The 27,646-nt window shown below is 34.9% G+C and overlaps 1 protein-coding gene across 4 annotated transcripts in view; it reads left to right on the top strand.

Annotated features, from left to right (window-relative positions):
- beta-PheRS (phenylalanine--tRNA ligase beta subunit) overlaps window positions 1-27,646 on the top strand; it is a 251,748-nt gene that overhangs the window by 95,393 nt on the left and 128,709 nt on the right. For all 4 annotated transcript variants that reach the window (XR_016548477.1, XM_090394711.1, XM_090394713.1 and 1 more), the window contains exons 8-9: window positions 379-487; window positions 20,185-20,317. Coding sequence is in view for 3 of the 4 variants with exons in the window: in XM_090394711.1 (XP_090250837.1) it covers window positions 379-487; window positions 20,185-20,317 (242 nt within the window). In the remaining variant the exon portion in view is untranslated. The remainder of the gene's footprint in view (window positions 1-378; window positions 488-20,184; window positions 20,318-27,646) is intronic.

The following is a 27,646-nucleotide window of genomic DNA, read 5'->3' on the forward strand; positions in this document are numbered from 1 at the left end:
GATGGAACTGAAAATAACAACATCAATAAGTTGCAACCTGTTCCAGTAAGAGATCTTGATTAAAGAAGCCATTAATGCCAGCTCAAAGTGGAAAACTTCAAAAAAATTTTTTTTATACTTAGTAAATTCTCATGTGTAATACAAAATGCTATTAGGGTATCAAGACATACAATTTTTAATTGTAAAGCCAGTGGATAGTAGGACAATTTTTAGCTCTTCTTAGCATTTGAAATTAATGAGGCTTACCTACGTTGCATAAAGACCAAACAGAAATTTTCAGTTTATTACTTGGTGTAATAGATTCAATCATTTTTATTTCAATCATTTACTGAGGGAAAAAGCTTTAGTAATATTTTAAAATCTTTTTAATATTCTTAGAAAGACAGTCATTTGAAGCAGTACTTGCATATAATAAAAGACAAACCACTATATCCTGTTATATATGATAGCAATGATGTTGTATTATCAATGCCTCCTATTATCAATGGTAAGTCATTTTTTAAATTCCATTTTTTCATAGCTGCATTTCTTAAAAATACATGCTTATAGCTATTTATGATTTCTTAATAAATTTACTTATTGAAGAATGTGTTAGGCTGTTTGAGTCTAGTTAAGCAGTCAAAACTTTTATACAATGAAGTTTTTATTTCTCTCTGTCTTTTGGTTTTAGAAATTCAACTAGTTGATTACCTTGTGTCATTCTGTGTGAAATAATCAAATAAAATACTTAAATTGAAGCTGCATATTTTGTATTTTGATGAAAATAAATTATTTTCATCATTAAGGAGATACTGGGAGAAACAGCAAGCAAGATAAGAAAAAACAAGAAAATCTGGTGGTGGGAAGAAAATGTACAAGCAGTGATACAAAGGAAGAAAGCAGCAAAGAAAGTTTGAGATGTCTCCCAGAGGGATGAAAATCGTGAACACTAGAGAGAAAGGAAGAAAGAAGCAAGTAAAGTAGTGGTGCAAGCAAAAGCAAAGGCATATAAAAATTTGTATGATGAATTAGAAATGACTGGAGGACAGAAGGAGGTTTACAGGTTAGCTAAATTTTGGAGTAAAGCAATGAAAGACAATTCCAAAGTGAAGCAGATTATAATCTGAATACATTGTGATTATAATAAGATAATGTATTCAGATCAGGTGGAAGGAATATTGAGAAGTTGATGAATGAGGAAAAGGGGAGGCTGTCTGAGAAAGAAGAACTACCAAATGAAGGAATGACTAAGGGAATTGACAGAGGATGAGTGGTGAGAGCAATAGCCAAAATAAAGAGTGGAAAGGCTGCTAGACCAGATGAAATACCGGTAGAGGTCTGGAAGCATTAGGAGATGAGTGTGGTGGCACCTAAATAAATACAGGACTGTAGTAATTATAGAAGAATTAAACTTATGTCTCATATGATGAAATTATTTGAAAGAATCATAGATGAAAAGTTGAGAGAAGAAATTACTATTGTAAAAGAACCGTTTGGTTTTATGCCTCAAAGAGGAACTACGGATGCAGTATTTATTCTGAGGCAGATGATCAAAAAATATATGGAAGGGCAAAGGCCACTACATATCATGAAAATATTTAATGATATGTAGTGGCCATTTCACTATATGTCATGAAAATATTTCAGCTGCAAACAAAATTTGTGGCTGAAATATTTTCAGACAAGAGCAACTCGTTGTAAAGGTGGTATGACTTCACATGCTTTCGGGGCATTTCGTCCAGTGCAAATCTTATCCAATCCCTACATTTCGTCTATTACTTTTCTCGTCCAGTAGAACATTTTGTCCAATATTATTAGTGCAAGGAGTTATAAGTAACTTGTGATCATTAATAATAGTCAGTTGACACAAAAGAGAAGGGCACAAGACAATATGTATGGTCCACCCTCACACATTAGGTTAGGTTAGTTAATAGTTTATTTTTAGAGTAATTTAATAAAAAGGTTGCACACCGTTTGGCAACTCCTATAGGTAAAGATGACCTGCCGTTGCTTCTGCCTGGTATCTCCACCTTTGGGCCTTACTCCCACTGAAGAGACCTCAATAAAGGTCGAAACTAGTCTGGGTAGTGGCCCTTCCCTTAATGCATAACATTATACATATCCGTAAGGAGATGTGTTTTGCATTATGGGAGATACTGAGATAGGAGTAATGTTAGCTTGCTCCACCTTTGCTGCGAGTTGCTCGGTGTTGTACTACCTTACCCCAGTCCTGAAGATATTTTCAGGTGCAAACTTTGTTTACTCACACTTGGATAAAGGATTAAACTAAATTTATATTAGGTTAGTCAGTTGAAACAAAAGAGAAGGGCGCAAGACAATATGCATGGTCCACCGTCACGTGTTAGATTAGCTTAGATTAGGTTAGTCAGTTGGCATAGTTGTAGGTTAGTCAGTTGACACAGGTGACAATAATAGTCAGTTGACATCAATGGGACAAATTGAGATTGGAAAAAATGTCCGACTGGACGAGTATTCCGTTGGACAAACTTATAAAAGGACAAAAAATCTTGGACCATCTGCCTTCAAATCCTTGAAATCACTTGCCTTAGTATCCCATAATGCAAAGCACATCTCCTTGCGGATATGTATAATGCTATGCATTATGGGAAGGGGCACTACCCAGACCGATTTCGACCTTTATTGAGGTCTTGTCAGTGGGAGCCAGACCCAGAGGTGATACCATGGTTGAAGTAATGCAGATATCATATTTTCACATACAAGTTGCCAAAAGGTGTCACATATTATTATTATAATAATCCGAATTAGAAATAGATAGTTGTTGAAAGTTTTTCGCTTGGTTATACTATAAATTAAAGATACCAAGAAATTATATACTTGGTTTAATCCTTTATCCAAGTGTAAGCAAACAAAGTTTGTACCTGAAATATTTTCAGGACATGGGATACTAAGGGATACTATTTTCGTGGGATACTAAGGCAAGTGATGCAAAGTCATATCACCTTTACCACAAGTTGCCCTTTCTCGAAGATACTTCAGGCGCAAACTTTGTTTGCTTACACTTGGATCAAGGATTATACCAAGTATATAATTTCTCATCATCATCATCATCATCATCAAATTCCTGCCATGTATCCTCAAGGGGTGTACAGGATATGACAGTACTACATGAAAAAATTACATCATTACTAACTTCCTATCTACAATTTTCCTCCAAATCAGTCTGTTACTCGTCAAGACTCCAACATTATCAGATCTTATATTTCTATCGTCTAAGGCACTTTGTACCGTATCAATCCACCTATATCTTGGTCTTCCTCTGGGTCGTTTTCCTGCCAACCTGGCAGAGAACACTTGTTTTGCTAATCTTTCCTCGCCCATTCTGTTTAAGTGACCATACCACCTGAGATTAGCTCTGCTAACGCATTCCTGGATGCTGACAATGTCAAGTCCTTTCCTAATATCCTCGTTTTTAATATGATACTGCCATTGATGCCATCTGTTCACGCCTATAATCTTTCTCAGGATTCTCATATCTGCAGTCTCTAGTCTTTGGTCAAGTGTTTTACTTCTGACCCAGCTCTCAGATCCATAAGTTAAAATTGGTTTGAACACAGTCTTGTATACAGCTAATTTAGTGTTCCGACTAATTTCTTTCTTATTCCATATGAATTTATTCAATTGACTTCCCACGATACCAGCTTTGCTGATTCTGTTGTCTATTTCTATATTTAGTTTAGCATCTTCAGTAAAAATTGTGCCTAAGTAGCTGAAATGTTTTACTTGTTCCACAGGTTCTCCATTCACAACACAGTTGACATTTTCAACGATTCTGCCTATTTTCATTGTCTTTGTCTTTTTATTGCTGACCTTCATACCATATCTATTACAACAGCTATTCAATTTAGTCAGAGAATCTTGCAGACTTGTAGCGGATTTATTTAGAAGTATAACATCATCCGCATAAAGCAAAGAGCTGACATTAACATCTCCAATTTTGATATCAGGTTTAATACCACATTCCTTCATAATGTGATCCATATAGATAATGAATAACAGAGGGGATAATGTACATCCTTGTCTCACACCAGATTTAACATTAAACCATCTTCCTGTACTTCCTTCAATTCTAACTGCTGACTCACAACTCAAATAAAGACTACGTATTGCTTGATATAATGCCCCATTGACACCATATAACTGCAGCATATTGAATAGCTTCTCTCTTGGCACCTTGTCATATGCCTTTTCCAAATCGACAAAACTTAAATACAGATCTTTGTTATATTCCCATGCTTTCTCGATTATTTGTCGTAAAGTGAAGATCTGATCCTGACAGCCTCTATTTGGCCTGAATCCAGCTTGTTCTTCACCAAGCTTTTCTTCCACAATTCTTCTCAACCGTTTCTCAGGTATACTTGCATAGATTTTGCCAGGAACACTCAGTAGGGAAATACCTCTGTAATTCTCACATTCAGTTTTATTTCCCTTTTTATATATGGGTACTATGAGAGCTCTACTCCAATCATCGGGAATTCGTCCCTCTGTCCAGGCTTTCTGAACTATGCAGTGCAGCCACTGTAAGACTCTTATACCACCATACTTCAGCATTTCTGGTCGAATATCATCTACTCCTGCTGCCTTTCCACATTTCAAGCCTTTGACGGCTTTTTCTACTTCAAGTATGGATATGTATTCCTGACTGCATGCCTGGTCAGTGTTTTTTGTCACTGTGCTGTCATCCCTGCTTGTTTCATTTAGCAGTTTTTCAAAGTAATTACTCCATACTTCAAGGATATCTTTTTCTCCTGTTTTCATTTCACCTTTATCATCTCTAATTCCTTTTACAGCACTCTTTCCTCCATTCCTAAGCTTCTTCAACAACCTCCAGAATATTTTGCCACCTTCTTGATATTTATTTTCTATATTCTTGCCAAAGTCCTCCCATGACTTTTGTTTAGCTAGTTTTACACACTGTTTAGGTTTCTTACATTTGTCTCTGTATTCTGTAAGAGTAAAAGCTGACTTATTTGCCAGGAACTTTTGATATGCTTTCTTCTTTTCCTTCACTGCCTCTTTAACTTCCTGTGTCCACCAGGGAGTTCTGATTTTTTTATCCTTGCACACAACCTCACCACATGCCTCTCTGGCAGAATCAATCAATGTTTCCTTCAGAGTTTGCCACTGAATCTCCAAGGTTTGATTCCTGTTCTCAAACTCTTTCATTTTCTTTTCAATAATATTTCTGTATTTTAGTCTACAGTTCACATCTGAGAGCTGCTCAACTTTTATTCGCTTTAAAACTTTCTTACATGTTATTCTTTTCAATATGAAATTCAATTTTATCCTGCTCAAGACTAAATAGTGATCACTTCCAATTTCAAATCCTCTGTACACTCTGGTGTCCTGCACCAGGGAGAAAACATCACTATCAACAATAACATAGTCAATGAGACTTTTCTTATTCCTAGCCTCTTCTCTCCATGTGAATTTGTGCACATTTTTATGTTGGAACATGGTGTTAGTAATAACCAGTCCATGTCCTGAGCAGAAATCCAACAGATATTTGCCATTATTATTAGCTTTGCTCTTTTCTCCAAATTTTCCCAAAATATTTTTGTATGTCTCACAATCATTTCCTACTCTACTATTTATATCCCCAACAAGGACCAACTTTTCCTTTTTCATTGTGTCAGTTGCTTTTTCTAAAGCCTCAAAAAATTCCTCCACTTCTAACCTAACCTAACCTTAGTAGAACCTTCTGTTGGACCATAGGCACAAATAAGTCTCATTGTCCAGTTCCCCATTCTCATATTTGCCCACATTACTCTACTTGAGACTGACTACCATTCAAGAAGATTAGCCTCGTATTTTGTGTTGAATACTATGGCTACTCCTTCTTTTCCTTGATTGTCATTGCCTGAATATAACATTTTGTATTTATTGCTCAGAAAGATCTCACCAGTTTTGGTCTTTTTTATTTCAGTCACCCCTATTATGTCGATCTGGTACTTATCTAATTCCTCAGCTAGCTCCATTTCTTTGCCATTCAGGCTTCTTACGTTGATACTACCGATCTTTAACTCTGGTGATGTTGAGTTGGGGTTTGTTTTCAGATTTGTTCCAGTAGCTGACTTTTTGCTGTTCGCCCTGGTTCCCTGGCGAAAACAACAGGGGCCTTGTTTAACCGGGCGACGCTCCAGCCGGCATGAAATTTTGTCATGTTGTACCATCATTTTTTATTTTGGTTTAACCAATAAGAATACAATTTGGTCGGCTAAATCCCAAATTGCCAGCCCATCCTCGTTCGTTCAGTATCAAAGTAGATACCCAACAGTGTGCACCACGAGAAGGTGAGGATTGGACATTAGGTCAGAAGCCCTGGTCGGTTCTCCGCATTCCTTTAAAGGCTATGTGGAGGTCTCCTCTCAGTTATACAGCTTTGACCCTTAAGCACCCCGTATATAATTTCTTGATATCTTTAATTTATGTGGTGAAGAAGGGTGTGAGGAATACATTTTTTATGTGGAGAGATGTTAGTGAATGGAATGCATTCCTGGAGTGCATTGTGAATGTAGGTAGTGTAAATAACTTCAAAGCTCACTATGATAGACATGTTGCTGGTTGAGTGGACTTCCAATGCGAGTCTGTTGACTCTATTGAGTTTACAAAAATAATAATAATATATTTGCATATTACTGTGAGAAATATGTCGAAAAATTTCATTTGTTTAGTACTATATGCTGTGACTGTTTTGCTGTACACACACACACACACACAACCCTTTCAAAATCCTTAGAGATCACTGGAGATCCTTAGAGATCACAGTCCAAAATCACTGGAGCTGGGTGAGAAAAATAAACTGAAGAATTACAAGATGAAGAAGCATGTCTAAAAGAAGTTAACCAGGCATGCTCTGTCCTGGATGATTCTCTTTGGATGAAAACTACATATTGTCACAACAAATCATGTTCTGTTTCTTTTCTAAAATCATTGCTGGTATAAAATTCTTTTTTGTATCCATGAAGACATTAAATATGAAGGTGAGTTACTCGAAGATTTGAAAACACAAGAATGTATCACAGCTAAGATGATGAGAAAAATGTTGCTGTTGCCATTATCATGCTTCAGAGAGCTTTGATGTTGTTGCTGTCATTCCAGCATCAAAGGTTATTTCACCACAACTGAATGATCGTTGTCTGCTGTGTTTATGATGGCAACTATTAAAATTAGTTGACTGACTGTAAAATTGCTATTAAAATTGACAACAAAATCATATTCTTTAGAAGAATAAATTATATTTAAATAGTAAGAGTACTAGTTATTTTTATTACTTAGCTAAGTAAAATTGGTTAAAATAGAATAAAATTTTATAATCACTTCAAACTACAATATACCTGTTTGCAAACCTTAACGTTATGAAACTATAGCTAGCTTCGACATAATTTCCTTGTTCACTAATATCCCAACAGGACGAAGTCATAACATTACTCAAAGACAAGTTATCCAAAAAAATGTTGGCCTTACTTTCCCATTGCATCAAGTCCGGTTACTTGAGATTCCAAGATACTATATACAAGCAAAATCATGGTCTGGCGATGGGTAATCCTTTATACCCTGTTCTTGCAAATATTTACTTGGAGGATTTGAAGCCAAGGCTATATCTTCCTTTGCTTTAACACCTAAAGTTTGGAAACGTTATGTGGATGACATTTTCCTCATTTGTGGCCATGGACATGATTCCCTAATGTATTTTCTGGAACATCTCAATAGTCGACATCCAAGTATTAATGTTAATAAAATGTTTAATTTTCTTGACCAAAAAGCTCTGGAAAGACTTTTATTGGGATTATATTGATCAAGTGCATATAATAAACAACTAAGTTATACCAACTAGTTTCACCAACTATGTCTGTTGACATCTTCAGGGTACATAACTGATGTACGGCACTAAAAAGTAAAAAACTATTACAAACTATAATCAACCGATTCCAATTATATTAAACAAAGAACAGAGAGCGTACAATACATTCATAGAGTGTGGATGATATCACTTGTTGTTATTTAGGAACGTTCTATAGTTGGCACTATAATTCAGTTCTGGCAAGTTGAAGGATCTGATAAGGGTCTTCCAGATCACAGGCAAGATTAGTCCTTGGTTCCTGTTAAGGTTTTGTATACAACGGGCAACTGTTGTGGCCTCCTTAAAAATTCGGGAGCGGAAGTCCTCCTCCATGTAAGGAATTGTGCTTCTATCCCACTCTATGGTATGGTTCGTTCTTGAGAAATGAAAAGCTAACCCTGATTTTTCTTCTCTGTTATTATTGACGTCACCTATGTGTTCTTTTTGCCTAATTTCAAGGCTCCTTGAAGTTTGGCCAATGTAATTCAAGCCGCACGAGCATGGTATGTTATAAACTCCAGCATATTTGGAGAAAGGATGGCTATATTTTGGAGATCTTAAGAATTGTCTAATCGTTTCTGTGGGTTTAAAGGCCACTCTTATTTTATGTGGTCTAAGGAGTCTAGCAATCTTATTGGAAACTGTCCCTAAGTATAGAATGACGATGGTAGAAATATAACATACATCATCTTGTTGTCTTTGTCGGGGTTCAGAGAAAAGTATCTTGTGGACGAGTCTTCAAGGAAATCCATTCATGGTAAGGTTGGTGGATATCAGGGATAGTTCTTCCTGGAGGTCTTGTTGATCTGTTGTAAGGAGAGAGGCACGGTTCTTCAACATGTGTACATTTCTGAGTTTCTGAGAAATGTAGTGTGAGGAAGTGAAATGTAAATAACATCCTGTATTGGTAGGTTTGCGGTAAACTGAGAGGTTGATACATCATTCGGAAGCTTCTTAATTAAAGTGTCCAGAAATGATAATTGGTTATCTTCTTCAAGTTCTAGAGTGAATTTGATTGTGTGGTGTAGAGAGTTGATTTTGTTAAGAAAGTCGAACAGGTCCTCTTTTGTGTGGTTCCAAACGATAAAGATATCGTCCACGTATCTCCACCATACTGTGGGTTTAGGGTCTGTTTGAGTTAAGATTTTACTTTCAAAATCCTCCATAAAGAGATCAGCACAAGATGGAGAGAGGGGGCTACCCATTGCAAGGCCAGTCAATTGTTGATATATGGTTTTATTCCATAAGAAAAAATTTGATGTTAAACAATGACGGAACAGAGGAAGTCATCAACATTTTGGGAAGTTTGCTCCCACAAGACATTACTTCTCTGTTCCGTCATTGTTTTAACGTTAATAATCGTTAAAAGAATATTTTTAACGATTATTAATACCACCAAACAATTTAATCAAAAGATGTTTTATTAACTGCTTATATTTCACTGAATTTCAAATCAGCATCATCAGAGCACAACACATATGCCATTGCAATGGACAAAAGATCTAGAATCCTATTTTGGCACCCTCTGATGTTGTAAAAAAAAAAACGTTACAGCTATGTGGGAGTTGCTCTTAGGATGACAGTCTCCCAAATTTTTGGCAAATTAATGCAACCATATTTGTTCAGGTTTGGAGAATTCTTCAAATCCATTGCTGACTCAAAAAATAATCTTTCAGATCTGTAATGACTCCTAAACAGCACATTCGTTTTCTTCCATCTAATCCTGTGTGAAGGAGTGTCTGAAGCGTGGTCTGCCAGTCCTGACTTGCCATAGTAATAGTAGAGAAATAGTAACTATGGCTATTCAGGACTGCCAGACCACCCTTTGGACACTCCTTCACACAGGATTAGATGGAAGGAAATGAATGTGCTATTTAGAAGTCGTTTCAGTTCTGAAAGATTATTTTTTGAGTCAGCAATGGTTTGAAGAATTCTCCTAACCTGAACAAATATGGTTGCATTAATTTGCCAAAAATCTGGGAGACTGTCATCCTAAGAATAACTCCCACATAGCTGTAATGTTTTTTTTTTACAACATTATGAGCACCAAAATAGGACTCTAGATCTTTTGTCCATTGCAATTGTATTGTTTCACTTACTCACTGTTGCACGTACAAGTGTGTTGTGCTCTGATGATGCTGATTTGAAATTCAGCGAAATATAAGCAGTTAGTAAAACATCTTACTAATGAAGTCATGAATAACTGTCAACATCCAAGCTTATCTGTTAGATATCATCACCAACAACAGTATTTTTTTGTTTGTAAATTGCATGTGTTCTGATGTTTTTCATCAAATGTACAGCCCATGTCTGTATGTGGGATGAAAAACCTGAGTTTCCGGGAGGAAAAAATCCTGCTGCCTCTATATGAGATCGGCTAACTCACCTTTAATTGAAATCTATAAGAATCTGCTTGTTATGACGAGAATCGAACCCAGGTCTTTTCCAATCGAAGGGCACAGTGTTCCACTGTATTAATCGATTTGTGTTTAATATATAAAAAATAGAATAAAATAAAATGAGGATAAAGATGATTTAAATAAGATAATCTAATCCAAATTAATAAATTTATATAAAAATTAAATGAAAGGCAATCATAAATTATTCTGTTCATTGATTAGAAAAACATTTTCTAAACCAGGACTTGCAGATCCATGGTGTGTGCATGCTCCCAATGTACATAAAAAGGTTTCTTTTTTATCATGCAGCATATAGTGTTATTTTAAATCTCTTTTGCTTTGATTGGCTGTGGTTAGCATATAACCATCACTTGTGTATTGGAGACCTGAAATGACATGTTTGGTCTCTCTAGAGCAGGGTTTCTGGATTATTTGCTCCTTAGTCCATCCGACTATCCCTAGTACTAATACTAATGTACTGTAGGCTATAGTGTTTGGTGGGTGGGATTCACATAAGTTAAAGTGCAGTGTGTTGCATATGCTAAGAGATCAAGTTCTTTTGCACCTGACAACACTGCTGCTACCAAACAGTTTTTGGATTCTCAGGATGTTGTATAGGACCATGTTGATGTAGCGCAGTAAATGTTATATTTAGGTAATAACACAAATGGCCGGTAGTTATTGGTTCTGTTCTCCTTGTGTACTTCTGTTGTTTTCAACATATTTTTGAGGGATTATATTTGAGTGTTAATTTACATGTTATTGTGAGTGTACTTTTTTTCATTTTTTTTTAATAATAATTTTTATATAGATTGTTTTAAAATGTTTAATGAAATTCAAGTGTGTGCTTTCTGAAAGTGTTTTGCCTTTTCAGCATGATTAAAACAAACAGGAGAAATTTGTATGTGTCAAAATATATAAAGTATTTCTGTGTTGACTTAAGTTAAACTTTGAAGAATCATCTCAGTGACTGATGGAATGCAAGAATTTTTTTTTTTTTTTTTTTTTTTTTTTGTAAATCAAACAGAATTTTGGCATATGTTCTCAAAAAGATTTGCCAGCCCTATTCTAGACTTTTTTTTTGCAGCTGATTCCTGAGTCTTCAGGGCAGGCATTTAGTTTTTAATTCCTCATCTCAGAAAAATCCATAGTGCATCTTCAAAAATTATGGAAACAACAACCGTGTTTGAGTAAAACTTCAGTTTAATATAAACCAAAATAATCACTTGATGTTTCGACCTTCACGTGAAGGTCATCATCTGGAGTATACACATATATACAAAGAAACAAGCTGCACTACAATCTACATGGTATGCTGAAGTTATATAATGATAATAATATAATAATTATAAAAATAACATAATAACAGTACTCTAGCCTTGATGTAGTAAGGTTTTTTTCCTGCCAGAGGTCAGCAAATTAATGTAACTTCACTATACTATGTAGATTGTAGTGCAGCTTGTTTCTTTGTATATATGTGTACTCCAGATGATGACTGTAATGTGAAGATCAAAACGTCAAGTGATTATTTTGGTTTATATTAAACTAAAGTTTTACTCTAACATGGTAGTTATTTCCATAATTTTTGTAGATGACATATCTGAAGATTTTTGTAGATGACAAGCATGAAGGAAAAGAAAAAAATCCATAGTAGAACTATCTTGATTTCACATAGTAATACTTGTTAAGACCAAGCACAGCACATTAGATGGAAGCAGCTCTCAGTAACATGCATCAACATTTTATCTGTAAACATGAACTTAACTACTAGGGATGATTGAGTATGGAAAATAACTGCCAACTGATTTCCTGAATTCAGGGATAAGCACTCTGTCTATTTTCCGTTTAAGAATAAAAGACATCGAATGATTTTTTTTTATAAAATTAAATTAATAAATATTCACCTTCCAAAGATAAAGTATTTTCAAAACCAGTGTTAGATTTCTAACTTAGTGTGCCTACTTTGTAGTAAAATGACATAGTATTATCATAGTTTCCTATTCATCCTTGAGAGTACACATAAAATTATGATAATGATACTTTGTTGTGCTTTGCCATTTAAGTATATTAAATATCAGATCATCAACCTCCATCGCTCAGTCAGTAACAGTGATGCCCTTTGGCCTTTGAATCCCATATAGGGTACAAAGAACCCTATAGGGATGTTTCAGGTACAGTTTAGTTATCCAATCTTGCATGCAGATGGCAGAATAAGTTTCTGTGAAGTAGAGTTAGATAACCTGACATATAAAGAGAAGCGAGGTATCAGATTGAAATAAATGTACCAAAATGCAAAATTTATAATAGCAGAATTTTGATTTGTTGGCAATCTTTCCTATAAGCTGTCTTCTGGTTGCTCTTTCTGATAGAAGTGAACTGATGCTGTTACTTGGTTGTTCAAATGTTGAAAATAAAACCATCATCAAATATCAAAGAATGTGCAGATACTGTGATAATCCTGTTTACTTAACAGGATTCATTTTAACTGCATTGAATTATGAAATTAAAATACTGTTTTGTTTTAATGGGGCATGAAAACATCCAACTTGCCATTTAAAAACACCTACTGATTAAGTTAATTGACACATAAATCACAATAAGTAACTTTATTAATAAAAACATGGCAGATAGGTCATTTTATTTATCATAAAACATCTTTAGTGTGCTTTGAAGAACAACAGAAATTTTTGATTGAAAACAACTCTTTACAGAATCATCACATACATTTCACTGTATAGCTATACAGTGAAATGTATGTGATTCTGTAAAGAGTTGTTTTACAGTAGATTGAAGTAGATGGTGAGCCATTAGTTTCAATTTTGATGAATATATCCAGAAATGATATTGCTCCTGATGATTATTTTTTCCAAAGTAAACTTTATTCTCTAGTGTAAATTATTAATTTTATGTAGAAAGGATAGAAACTCCTGGTCTGTCTTTTCCAAAGTCAAATGTGTCACCATATAGCATAGCCAAAGAGATGGTTGAATTAAAAAAATAAGTTTTTTTCTTTCATATGTTTGAGGTAAAAGTTTGCCAAATTTGGAGATAATGGGGAACCCATTGTAGCTCCTTAAGTTATGTTTGTGAGTTTATCTTTCCAGTTGAAATGCCCAGAGTTGATAGGAAATTTCATCCATTGGAATTCTTGCAATGTCTCCAATGAATTCCAAGAATTCATTGGAGACATTGCAAAAACTTGGAGAAATGATGATATACAATTTATATAATCTCCATAATATATGAAGATTCAAGTTACATATTGTTTTTTTGAGATTTTGATGGAAATACTTTGAAGTTACTAAAATTATCCATCTATAGTTCCAAACCAGCAGAACTGAATATTCCTCCTACAGAATTAGAAACTTCATAGTTTGATAGTAACAACAACTTTGTTTTGCTTTCTTGCTAGGAACTTTCGATATGCTTTCTTCTTTTCTATAACTTCCTCAGTCCAGTATGGAGTTTGATTTTTCTATCACTGCAAACAACTTCACCCCATGCTTCCATGATTGAATAAATGTTTTCTTTATAGTTTATAATGACTTTGCAAGGTTTGATTTTTGTCTTAAAACTCTGACATTTTCCTGAATAATATTTGTATATTTGAATCTACAGTTCACTTCTGAAAGTTGCTCAACTTTAATTTTTTAAAAAACTATTTTTTTTTTCAATATGATATTAGTTCCATCGTGTTCAAAACTTGGTTACTTCCTATTTCAAATCTCCTGTATACTTTTATGTTCTGTATCAGAGTGAACATATTGCTATCAACAATAAACTGGTCAGTGAAACTTTTCTTATTTTTAGTATCTTCTTTCTAATGTGAATTTGTTCATATCTTTATGTTGAAACATGCTATTAGTAATCATTAGTCCTGAAACAGAATTCTAGCAGGTACTTATCATTATTACTAGCTTTGCTCTTTTCTCCATATTTTCCCTAAGCATTTCTATAAGTTAGATATTCATTTCCTATGCTGTTGTATAAATTTCCTAGAAGGATCAAGTTTTCCTTCTTCTTTATGTCAGCTGCCTTCTCTAATAACTCAAAAAAATTCCTCCACTTCTGTAATAAAGCCTATGGGATCCCAGGCACACATCTCATTGTCCAATTCATCATTTTGATGTTTACTCACATCCATCTAGTTGATATTCATTCAATTCAATTATAGCCTACCATTCAAGAAGATTATCTTAATATTTAGTGTTGAATATACTATAGCCACTCTTCCCGTTTCGTGATCATTAGTGGCTGAATATGATAACTTGTTTGTTATTTAAAATAATCTCACTTTTTTTGCCTTGTTTGTTTCTGTAACACCAGTTATGTGGACCTAGTGCCTTCTCCAGTTGTTCTTCTGGCAGTTCCTTTCATTTGATGTTTCTTATGCTGATGATGATTTGGCATTTGTGGGGTTTTGTTTCAGTAGCTGACTTTTCACTGTTCACTGACAAAAAAAAAACAGTGTGGGCATTCTTTAGTGGAGTGATGCCCCATCCAGCATGAAATTCTGTCATGTTGTATCATTATTTTGTTTTGGTTTATGACAATAAAAATCAGTTTGATTAGCTAAATTCTTGTCAGTCCATCCTCATTTGGTCAGTATCCAGGTAGATATCTACTAATAGGGTACATCACAAGAAAGCAAGAATTGAACATTAGATCAGAAGCTCCATATTTCTCTACTTTATTTAAAAATCTAGCCTTGACTAACTCAATTTTTTATCATAACAGAAAACTTTGCCTTTATTTCATTCATTTTTGACTTAGGTGTATCTTCTCATTTGAAGTAGGGATTTTTGCAGGCAATTTCGGAAATAAAAAATAAATCCTCTAAACATCATCATCATCAAATTCCTTACATGTACCCTCAAGGGGTGTACAGGATATGACAGTACTTCATGAAAAATTTACACCATTACTAACTTCCTATCTACAATTTTCCTCCAAATCAGTCTGTTACTCGTCAAGACTCCAACATCATTATCAGATCTTATAGTTCTATCGTCCAAGGCACTTTGTACTGTATCAATCCACCTATATCTTAGTCTTCCTCTGGGTCATTTTCCTTCCAACCTGACAGAGAACACTTGTTTTGCTAATCTTTCCTTGCCCATTCTGTTCAAGTGACCATATCACCTGAGATTATCTCAGCTAACACATCCCTGGATACTGACAATGTCCCTTCCTAATATCCTCATTTTTAATATGATATTTCCATTGATGCCATCTGTTCACGCCTCTAATCTTTCTCAGGACTCTCATATCTGCAGTCTCTAGTCAAGTGTTTTACTTCTGACCCAGCTCTCAGATCCATAAGTTAAAACTTGTTTGAACACTGTCTTCTATACAACTAATTTAGTGTTCCGACTAATTTCTCTCTTATTCCATATGAATTTATTCATTTGACTTCCTACAATACCAGCTTTGTTGATTCTGTTGTCTATTTCCATATTTAATTTACCATCTTCACTAAAAATCGTGCCTAAGTAGCTGAAATGATTTACTTGTTCCACATTCCCCATTCAGAACACATCGTTGAACAAATAGGTAGAATTGTTGACATTTTCAATGATTCTGCCTATTTTCATTATCTTTGTCTTTTTATTGCTAACCTTCATACCATATCTATTACAACAGTTATTCAATTTAGTCAGGGAATCTTGCAAACTTGTAGTGGATTTATTTAGAAGTATGACATCGTCCACATAAAGCAAAGAGCTGACATTAACATCTCCAATTCTGATATCATGTTTAATACCACTTTCCTCCATAATGTGACACATACAGATAATGAATAACAGAGAGGATAATGTACATCCTTGTATCACACTAGATTTAACATTAAACCATCTTCCTGTACTTCAATTCTACCTGCTGACTTGCAACTCAAAGACTAAATATTGCATGATATAATGCCCCATTGACACCATATAACTGTAGTGTATTGAATAGCTTCTCTCTTGGTACCTTGTCATATGCCTTTTCCAGATCCACAAAACTTAAATATAGATCTTTGTTATGTTCCCATGCTTTCTCAACTAATTGTCGTAGAGTGAAGATCTGATCCTGACAACCTCTATTTGGCCTGAATCCAGCTTGTTCTTCACCAAGCTTTTCTTCCACAATTCTTCTCAACCATTTCTCAAGTATACTGGCATAAATCTTGCCCAGAACACACAGTAGGGAAATATGTCTGTAATTCTCACATTCAGTTTTATTTCCCTTTTTACCTATGGGTACTATTAGAGCTCTACTCCAATCATCAGGAATTCGTCCCTCTATCCAGGCCTTCTGAACTATGCAGTGCAGCCACTGTAAGACTTTTATACCACCATACTTCAGCATTTCTGGTCGAATATCATCTACTCCTGCTGCCTTTCCACATTTCAAGTCTTTGATGGCTTTTTCTACTTCAAGTAAATATATCTATTCCTGACTGTATGCCTGTTGAGTGTTTTTTACCACTGTGATATCGCTGCTTGTTTCATTTAGCAATTTTTCGAAGTAATTACTCCATACCTCAAGGATATCTTTTTCTCCTGTTTTCATTTCACCTTTATCATCTCTAATTCCTTTTACAGCACTCTTTCCTCCATTCCTAAGCTTCTTCAACAACCTCCAGAATATTTTGCCACCTTCTTGATATTTATTTTCTATGTTCTTGCCAAAGTCCTCCCATGACTTTTGTTTAGCTAGTTTTACACAGTATTTTGCTTTCTTACATTTGTCTCTGTATTCTCTAAGAACACAAGGTGACTTATTTGCCAGAAACTTTTGATATGCGTTATTCTTTTCCTTCACTGCCTCTTTAACTTCCTGTGTTCGATATGGAGTTCTGATTTTTATATCCTTGCAGACAACCTCACCACATGCCTCTCTGGCTGAAACAATCAGGATTTTCTTCAAGGTTTGCCACTGATTCTCCAAGGTTTGGTTCTTGTTCTCAAACTCTTTCATTTTTTCTTCAATAATCTTTGTGTATTTTAGTCTACAGTTCACATCTGAGAGCTGCTCAACTTTTATTCGCTTTAAAACTTTCTTACATGTCATTCTTTTCAATATGAAATTCAGTTTTATCCTGCTCAAGACTAAATAGTGATTGCTTCCAATTTCAAATCCTCTGTACACCGTGGTGTCCTGCACCATGGAGAAAACATCACTATCAACAATAACATAGTCAATGAGACTTTTCTTATTCCTTGCCTCTTCTCTCCATGTGAATTTGTGCATATTTTTATGTTGGAACATAAAAATACATGGTGTTGGTAATAACCAGTCCATGTTCTGAGCAAAAATCCAACAGATATTTGCCATTATTATTAGCTTTGCACTTTTCTCCAAATTTTCTCAAAACATTTTTGTATGTCTGACAATCATTTCCTACTCTGCTATTCAGATCCCCAACAAGGACCAACTTTTCCTTTTTCATTGTGTCAGTTGCTTTTTCTAAAGCATCAAAAAATTCCTCCACTTCTAACCTAACCTAACCTTAGTAGAACCTTCTGTGGGACCATAGGCACAAATAAGTCTCATTGTCCAGTTCCCCATTCTCATATTTGCCCACATCACTCTACTTGACACTGCCTGCCATTCAAGAAGATGAGCCTCGTATTTTGTGTTGAATACTATGTCTACTCCTTCTTTTCCTTGATTGTCATTGCCTGAATATAACATTTCGTATTTATTACTCAGAAAGATCTTACCAGTTTTTGCCTTTTTTGTTTCAGTCACCCCTGTTATGTCGATCTGGTACTTATCTAATTCCTCATCTAGCTCCATTTCTTTGCCATTCAAACTTCTTATATTGATAGTACCGATCTTTAACTCTGGTGATGTTCAGTTGGGGTGTGCTTTCAGATTTGTTCCAGTAGCTGACTTTTCGCTGTTCACCCTGGTTCCCTGGCAAAAACAACAGTGGAGGTCTTGTTTTACCAGGCGATGCCCCAGCCGGCATTAAATTTTGTCATGTTGTACCATCGTTTTTTTTTATTTTGATTTAACCAATAAGAATACAATTTGGTCAGCTAAATCCCAAATTGCCAGCCCATCCTCATTCGTTCAGTATTCAGGTAGATACCCAACAGGGTGTACCACAAGAAGGTGAGGATTGGACATTAGGTCAGAAGCCATGGTCGGTTCTCCACATTCCTTTAAAAGCTTTGTGGAGGTCTCCTCTCAGTTATACAGGTTTGACCTTTAAGCACCCCCTCCTCTAACCTTGTTGTGTAAATCAAATATGGCCTTAATTTTTAAGGTCTGTAGTAAGCAAAATTTTGGTGTTTTGTTGGACACTGAAATTTATTTCCCACCCAAAGATTTAGTTAGGCTTTTTTCTAACTAGGGCAGTTATGCACTTGTGACATTCATCTGAATCTCATTTGTAGAGACAGTCTCTTCCATGTGGAAGAGACTGTATTTTGTACATTGCCAACCCTTTTAATTGGCCAAAATTTTAACCACTGTTAATTGCTATTTGAGCAAGCATCTTTTTCTTATGCAATGCTTGACCTGCTTGGCCGAGTGGATAGCACACCCCTTTCTCCAGCCAGAAGAGGTTGAGGGTTCGAATCCCACTGTGGACATGGATTTTTGTAAAAAGTTTGCAAACAGTAATTTTTTTTACACAATATAAAAATAAAACTAACAACCAGAATATTCAAGTCATTTCATATGCTTTGAGTCATAATAGAAGTACCATAATTCACCTCCCCCCCCCATGAAACAACAAGACAGAATAGCAATGGAGAAACCTAAGCATTATACCAATTTATCTCATATTATTCTCTTTAAGGAACACATTATTATAATCTGTTTTCAAACATTGGCAGTATGTTGTGTGTGGTTTGAAACTTTGAGATTGACTAATACTTTGCTTTTGATAACAAGTTCATAAAGTTTATAAATAACTTTGGAAAGTAACTACAGGGTGTTCGGGATAAATTTGACAGTTTCGTAAGGAAAACGAAAATCTTCTTTGTATCTATTAAATTTAATGAATTGACAAAAAAACATTACAGGCAGAGTTAATTACAATACTATCAACAAGATTTACTCAAAATAACCACCATTAGCATCGATCACAGCTTCAATTCTGCTTCGGAACCTCGAACAAGCTGATGCTACAGTCTCCCTGGGAAGGGCCGCAAAAACTGTTTTAATTTTATCCATTAACTGGGCTTTTGTATTACTGGAAGTGCGATTGGTGTCTTTTTCAACTGCGCCCCATACAAAATAATCCATGGGGTTAAGGTCTGGGGAGTTTGGAGGCCAAACATTTGGACTGGTGAAGTCGTAGAAATTTTCAGACAACCATTTTTGACTTTTCCCAGAGGTGTGGGAAGGGGCCGAATCCTGCTGCCATACATACGGCCTACCATTGCCTACCCTTGTTATCCAGGGCTTGACTACAGTTAGCAACTCCACGAACAAAGCCCGAATTCCAATGCCAGGGTTCTTCAACACCTGTTCCTGCAGATTTGCGAGGAATTCTGCTGTACGAACGCAATCAGATCGTCTGCTAGGGATCTCTCTTCTTGCTACATCCTCGTAGTCACCATTGCAAGTCTCTAGTTCATGCCTGATTGTTTTTACTTTATTCAGGGAGCATTGGGCAGCAGTCGTAATATCCTTATTTTGATGGCGGGCACGAATCATTATGATACAAGTTATTCTCTTCCATGATTCAGGTGGGTTCCAGCTATCCATCCTTTCTGACATCTTGTATGTGAATGAAGAAGGGTCCAAACTTTTAAATGAAGAGAAGTGTGTGTTAATAGATGTAACTTAATGAAAAATATAATTAATTATAAATATGTCAAATTTATCCCGAACACCCTGTATATCATAATTTATGAATTCAAAATATTCTTCTTTTATATCATTGTCTAACAAATAATCTTGTGTTATTGTTTCTTCTAGGAGATCATAGTAAGATTACTTTAAATACCAGAAACGTATTCATTGAATGCACAGCAACAGATCTTCACAAAGCCAAAGTTGTTTTGGACACATTAGTCTGCATGTTTAGTGAATACTGTGATACACCTTACTTGTAAGTAACTTTTTATGAGTAGAGTTACGATAGTTAATAAGCAGTTGTTAAACATATACAGATGAGCATGGGAGTGGGGGGGGAGGAATGTAGTAACATGAGCTTGATGTATCATTACAGTTGTTAGGTATTAAAATGGAAACAACTAATTACTATTCTTAAACAATGGAGAAAATAGCAGTAAAACACCCTTTAAAACTTTGGGATACTTTTGTATTAACTATTTTGACTCATATTATATACAGTGTGCTTTGATTGTATGTTCAGTGTCCATGAATTGGACACTGAACATACAATGAACTTAGGTGATGTAGTATTGATCTATTTTTTATTTTATTTGTGCCATCTTGAAGTTTACACTTAGAAACATTTGAGAAAAATCTAGTAATCTGTTAATTAAGAGCATGTGCAACTAGTGGCTCATCCTGTACATGATTCTTCTGTGATTGCCTACAGCTCATCCTCTGTTACTGAACTGACATTGAACTGTGCATTTAAGTGTTTTGTATATTGTATGCATACATTTTTCTACAAAAAAAAAAGTACGTGTTCTATTATTTTTTTACAACAATAATTAATTAATGTTTATTATCTTTGCTTAATTATGTGTAATATAATTAAATAGACTAAAAAAATAAGTCTTATGATAATTATTATTTAGATGTTTACCATGATGGTAGAAACACATACCCCTCTCCTTTATGTGGATTTGAATGAGAAAGTTTGTGTTCTGTTCACATCATTTTAGGGTGTCAAGAGTGCATATTGCATTTTTTTTCTTCTTCTTTTATTCCCCACCTTTTTTCTTTCATGTATATATATATATATATATATATATATATATATATATGACAGAATGATCATTGACTCGGTTAACATACATAGTTTAATTAATTAAATCTCGGTTCTAGTCATTCAATTTTTTTTTCATAAAAATATATATATATATATATATATATATACACTGACTTAGATCCGAGAACTAGAAATAACAATTAAATTTATTCAAAACGCAACATGTTTCATCGGATTGTCCAACTTCTTCAGGCGTGGGAACATAGAAAGCAAATAAAAAACACTATAAGAAACATTGTATCACTATAAAAACGACTGTTATAAAATTCAGTTAGCTTTGAACTGTAGCTGCAGTCCATGTTGAAGTTATATTATTGGGCATCTTCGTGCGTCTGATTTCATGAGTGTGCCAATATCGGATAATAGAGCTGAAAGAGTCTGATAGATTATAACTAAGGTTATTATTTATATGATGAGGGTCCATAACAATTTCCTTAGACTTGACTATGCGGCGCTCCACCTCATCACGGCATATATGAAGGTTTGACGTTGTTGTCCAGTTTATCTGATGTTGACGGCCTTCATCATTTGTGTTTACTGAAAACAGTACATGGCTTGACAGGGCACTTGCTCTAGTTCTTTTGTAGGCAGTGTCCCTCTGGTGTTCTCCCAGACAGAGGATGGATTTTTCAGTTTGACCATAGTATTGTTTCCTGCAGTCATACGTGATTTTGTACACTCTTGGGAATTGTAGATGGCTGTGAGCTGGTTTGTATTTGCTTAAACTCGATTTTAGTTTAGGAAGAGTAGAGAAGCAGGTTTTTATGTTGAACTTTCGTAAAATTCTTTTTAGTTTTGTGGAGAGCGAGCTGATGTATGGTAAGGAGATATAACCTTTGGGGTTGTCTTGTCTATATGTACATGTGTGTGTGTGTGTGTGTGTGTGTGTGTGTGTGTGTGTGTGTGTGTGTGTGTGTGTATTTTAAAAAGATTAAATGACTGAAAACCAAGAGATAAAAGTAAAAATACTATTTAATTAAGTAGATTGCATGACTAGTTTCGTCTTCATAGAAGACTTCTTCAGGTAAAAGTAAAAATAAGACTTTTTACTTTTATCTCTTGGCATTTAGTCATTTAATCTTTTTAAAAAATATGTCTCTCAGTCGGGTAAATCTGTTACACACACACACACACACACAGTAGACTCTGCTTATTGTAATCACTTTGAGATAGCCTCTTTTCGATAATAATAACCAGCTTATAACATTAAGCAAAGGATATAAAACATAATATAAGCATGAACATTGTTATAAGCAACTTTTTAATAAGCAACAATAAAAATTTATTTTAAAAAGTTATCTAACGTGTGTCGTGTGTTTGAATATAGTAGTTCATGAATAATTGCTAATACTCATAATGCCTTCCAAAGTTTGTTGCTCTATGTTGCACACTGCGACAAAGTATTCATAGAGCATTTGGGCATTGGTTGGAGGAGCTTCTGAAATTTGTTCTTTTATACTTGCATTAGGTTCGCTTCCATTTACTAGTTTAAAGTTCTCATCGGGAGCAACTTTGACATATTTCTGACACTGTCATTGTAGCCACTACTTCAACGTTGTTATCAATATCTAACCAATTTTCAAATTCTTTTGACTTACTGTCTGGGGTTTTATGAAGAATTTCATTTGTAAGATATTCAAATTCTTCGGAAGAAGGAGTTTCAGAGTTTGTTTTAAAAAATCCACTTTTTTGGAAGCAGCTTTCAATAGTCTTCTATGAGACTTGCTTCCATGACATTGCTACCACAATGCATAAAGAAGGGAAATCTTTTTTTGCAATTGCACTTGCATCAGATTGGTCTTTTATATAATCAAGTTCAGCTATAATTCTCACTTGAACTTCCCTGTGATAATAAGCTTTAAAAGCTTGTATGATGTCTTGGTCACATGGTTGAATTAACAATGTAGTGTTCAAAGGCAAGAAGATTACTTTGACGTTCTTTAACAATAAATTGTTTCTGTAGTGCAGTTGTCTACTAGCTTAACAATTTTTCACTTTAATTTAAGATCCCACTTAACTAACCAATTGTTGAAAATGACATTAGTCATCCAAGCATTTGCACTAGAACAGCTGACCTTTAAAACAATGTGGATTTTTACATTTTCCAGTCATTAGGAGCTCTCATTTTTCATCTTTCATATTAGCACAACAAAGAACTGTCACTTGCTCTTTTGAAGATTTAGATCCTTTAGTACTTTCATTTTTAAACAAATAAATGTGCTTTGGCATTGCACGAAAATAGAGTCCTGTTTCATCTGCATTATAAATATCCTCAGGAGAATATTCCGCAATAATTTTTGACCATTCGGTCTTAATCCACACATCAGCTGATAAAAAATCACCACTTTTTTTCTTCACCATGAATATATATGTGTGTGTGTGTGTGTGTTCTATTGACACAATATTCTCTTGCTTTTTCCACCTGTTAAACTATCCATCAGTTGCAGTGAAAATTTTTTGCCTATTGTTTTTGCAAGTTCTTCTGTTCTTTGATGCATCAAAGTCCCATTAATCAAAGCATTCTTTTTAAAAACATTACTAAACCAAATTTTTAATGATGATCCAACTTCAGTATCCTTACCAGATCTGGTAAGGATACTCAAGTTCTGATCCATGTTCTCATTAGTATGAGCTGAAATTTCAATGTTTGATCTGTTTTTAAGATCTTGCACAAGAGTGGTTGTCAAATTTTTAAACATACAGGCTGCACTATGCTGACTCATTTTGGGAAACTTATCATAGCACCCCCAAAATTCTCTGCTTTTCTTGAAAAGTTAAAAATCTTTACATTTTTTACTTGCTTCTGCTATAATGCTAAGAGCTGTTTTAATGAGAACTTAAAAGTCAAATTCACTTACTGAAAGAGAGCATGAATATAAACTTGAAAAATGACAATTGTACTGTACTTATACCCACCTGTATTTGCCTGAAAGATTTAAGATTTACGAAAGATTAAGATTATAAGAAGATACCTACCTGGAAGATATAAGATTAAAAGAAGATTAACATAAAAGGCAAATTTTCTTCTGATTAACCCTTAAAGTTCTTAATTCTGAGATGTAAAAGGCTAAATACTCGAGGATTTTGATAACAAAAACCAAAACTTTGATTATAATAGATTATTTTTAATTCATTTTGAATGGTGTGTTTGGGACCAACTGATTTTGATAATAATAGCCGAATGATAATATTATCATTCGGCTATTGTTATCATTAGCCGAATGATAATATTATCTGTGATCACAATAAGCGGATTCTACTGTATATGCATTCTTGACACTAAACTTAATCTACGTAACATCTTTGAGAATTATTTAGTTAACTAAATAGGTATGGAATTAAAGATTAAGCAGTAATTAAATCATTTGAATGATTTCTTTTTATGGTAACCACATTTATGAAAGAAAACCTAATGCCCAACTTCTAATGAACACTAGAGCAGTGTTCTTGATTTATCTAATTCTCTAGAGAAGAAAGGTTATAAAATAAGCAACATAATGGTCTCACATCAGGTGATCAAAATCATCTGTCTGCCACCTATTTTAGAAAGTAGAAATGAAAACAGCAGTTGGAAATTTTAAAAAAATTGAGATAACGTCAGTTATCTCCCTTTTTTCTTCTTACTTCCACATTGTGGGATAAGATGCCATCTGAGTATAAAAAAGAGCATAGAGACAATGCAGGATGACCATTAATTCCAAAGCACAACTTTTGAGTGCAATTAGGGAGTTGTCATCAAGCTAAAGGGTTGCATAAGTGAGGTATGAGCAGCAGTTAGCAAATGAAGCCAAAAAGAATCCTAGGGAGTTCTTTCAATATGTAGCCAGCAAAAAAAAAAAAAAAAAAAAAAGAATGATTATGGAAGGATGACATTGATTTGAGAAAATGGTATAAGGACACCTGTTGCAAAAGATATAGTGGAGATACTTAATGAGCAGTTCATAAGGATCTTTCATTCTTGTGAATGTGGAAAGCAGTTCATAAGGATCTTTCATTCTTGTGAATGTGGCTTCATGGAGCGATTCATTGATGGTGAGGAAGAGAGACTGACTTTAAGTGATCAAGAGATGCATGGGGAGTTGAGCAAACTTGATGTTAATAAGGCTTGATAATATATCACCACGTATTCTGAAGGAATGTGCCAGGGAGTTAACATCTGCCTTGATATATTGTTGTAATATAAGTCTTGCACTGGGTCAAGTTCCAAAGGAGTGATAGGGGTCAAGATTGTGCCGTTTCATAATCTCATCATAATTTCATAATCAAATCCAATTATAGGCCTATCATAACCACAACACCTGACAGGTGTTGTGGTTATGATAGGCCTCCTTTTGAAAACCAGGTGACCTATTTGGTCACCTGGTTTTCAAAAGGAGAAGCTTGTGAGAACTATGAATCCAGAATTGGGTTCACAACAGTGGTATTATTTTTGATGGACAGCATGGATTTGCTAAAGGGAAGTTATGTTTTAGTAATCTACTTACTTATTATAATAAGGTGGTGGATTCCTTGGACAGAAGAGAGGGATACACAGTAATATACTTAGATTTTGCAAAAGCTTTTGATAGATTACCGCATGATAAGTTAATAGTTAACCTAAAGCAGAATTAGACTAGTGCATTGGATCGGAGATTGGCTATCTGATAGGTATCAGCAAGTTGTGTATGGGGGGAGCAATATCTCAGAAAAAGGAAAGTCACTAGTGGTGTACCTCAGGGGTCTGTTTTAGGGCAATTACTGTTTAACTTGTATGTTAATGATATTGGCGAAGATTTGGATGGAGATATTCAATTTTTTGCAGATGATTCAACGTTGGGACAAACTATGAACAGTAGAAAAGATGTTGTGGCCTTACAAGAAGACTTGAATAAATTGAGTGAATGGGCATGTGAGTTCAATGTTGCAAAATGTAAGGTTTTAAAATTTGGGAAACAAAGATGGGATGTAGAATTTATGTTTGGTGGAGATATATTGTCGGATCTGGAGGAAATACGAGATCTTGGGGTGATGGAGAATAAGGATCTAAAAGTTACTGAACACATTGCCAAAATTGTGAAGTCAACACAACGAATTCTGGGAATGATGCAGAGGACAATGATTTGTAGAAGTAAGGAGATTCTTGTTCCATTGTATAAGTCTCTGATTAAGCCACACATGGACTATTGTGCACAGATTTGGTCAACTGTTTTCAAAAGGACGAAGAGATGTTGAAAATGGTCCAGAGGCGACTGACTAAGGTAGTTTCTGACCTGGAATGTTGAATATGAGGAAAGATTGAGAAGATGCAATTTACAGACTCTAGTGGGAGGAAGAGGGGGAGATATGATAGAGACCTACAAGTTAGTAAGGGATTGTTATAGGATCAACGTTGGAGAGGTTCCACAGAAAACAGTGGGAGAACAGTGGAGAACTAAAGGTCATCTCTGGAAGCTGTATGAGGAGGGTGTGAGCAGGGGAGTGAGAAGCAGGTCTTTTGCTTGCAGAGTGGTGAATGATTGGAATGCCTTGCCCGAGAGTGTGGTGTCTTCAGAGAATTTAAGTGTGTTTAAGGCACAGTATGATGTGCTGTGTGTATGATAAAAGGACCTCCTAGATGAGTCATTGACTACATGGGATCTTGGGGTAATAATAATAACAACATTGTGTTTTGAAGCAAAATTTGAGTGACTAAAGTTGTCTTGGGAACTGTTGATTATAATGTTTTGTTATAAGGTTGAGATTATACCAGTGATCTTAATTTCATATATTTGAAAAAAAAAAAAAAAATTCTGAATTCAAAGAGGATTTTGATTTTGTTATTGATTTTGTGTGTGTGTGTGTGTGAGTGAGTTAGACAGAGAGAGAGATGGTTTGGGTAATTATATTTTGATTAATGTTGGAAGTTTTTCCCCACTTGGTTAGACTATAATAAATTTAGTTTAATCCTTTATCCAAGTGTAAGCAAACAAAGTTTGTAACTGAAGTATCTTCAGGACTGAGGAAACTCATGGTAAAGGTGGACCAAGCTCTCATCACTACTTGTCTTAGTATTTCCCATAATGCAAAGTATAATGCATGAGAGGTCATAGTTAATGCTATGCATTAAGGGAAGGGCCACTACCCAAACTGGTTTCGACCTTTATTGAGGTCTCGTCAGTGGGAGCCAGACCCAGAGGTGGTGATATCAAGGTGGAAGCAATGGAGAAGTCATATATTTAACTATACGAGTTGCCAAAAGGTGTCTCACCTTATTATCAAATCACTCTGGATTTAGAGAAAGATGTTGGAAGTTTATTTTGCACTTGGTTAGATTATAATCAATTTAGTTTAATCCTTTATCCAAGTGTAAGCAAACAAAGTTTGCACCTGAAGTATGTTCAGGTCTGAGGCAACTCATGGTAAAGGTGGACCAAGCTCTCATCACTACTTGGCTTAGTATCTTCCATAATGCAAAGCACATCTCCTTGCAGACATAATATAATGCTATGCATTATA

This window comes from Typopeltis vanoorti, chromosome 6 (genome assembly GCF_054136105.1).
Source record: "Typopeltis vanoorti isolate ZY-2024b chromosome 6, IOZ_Tvanoo_1.0, whole genome shotgun sequence".
In the NCBI taxonomy this organism is placed as follows: Eukaryota; Metazoa; Arthropoda; class Arachnida; order Uropygi; family Thelyphonidae; genus Typopeltis; species Typopeltis vanoorti.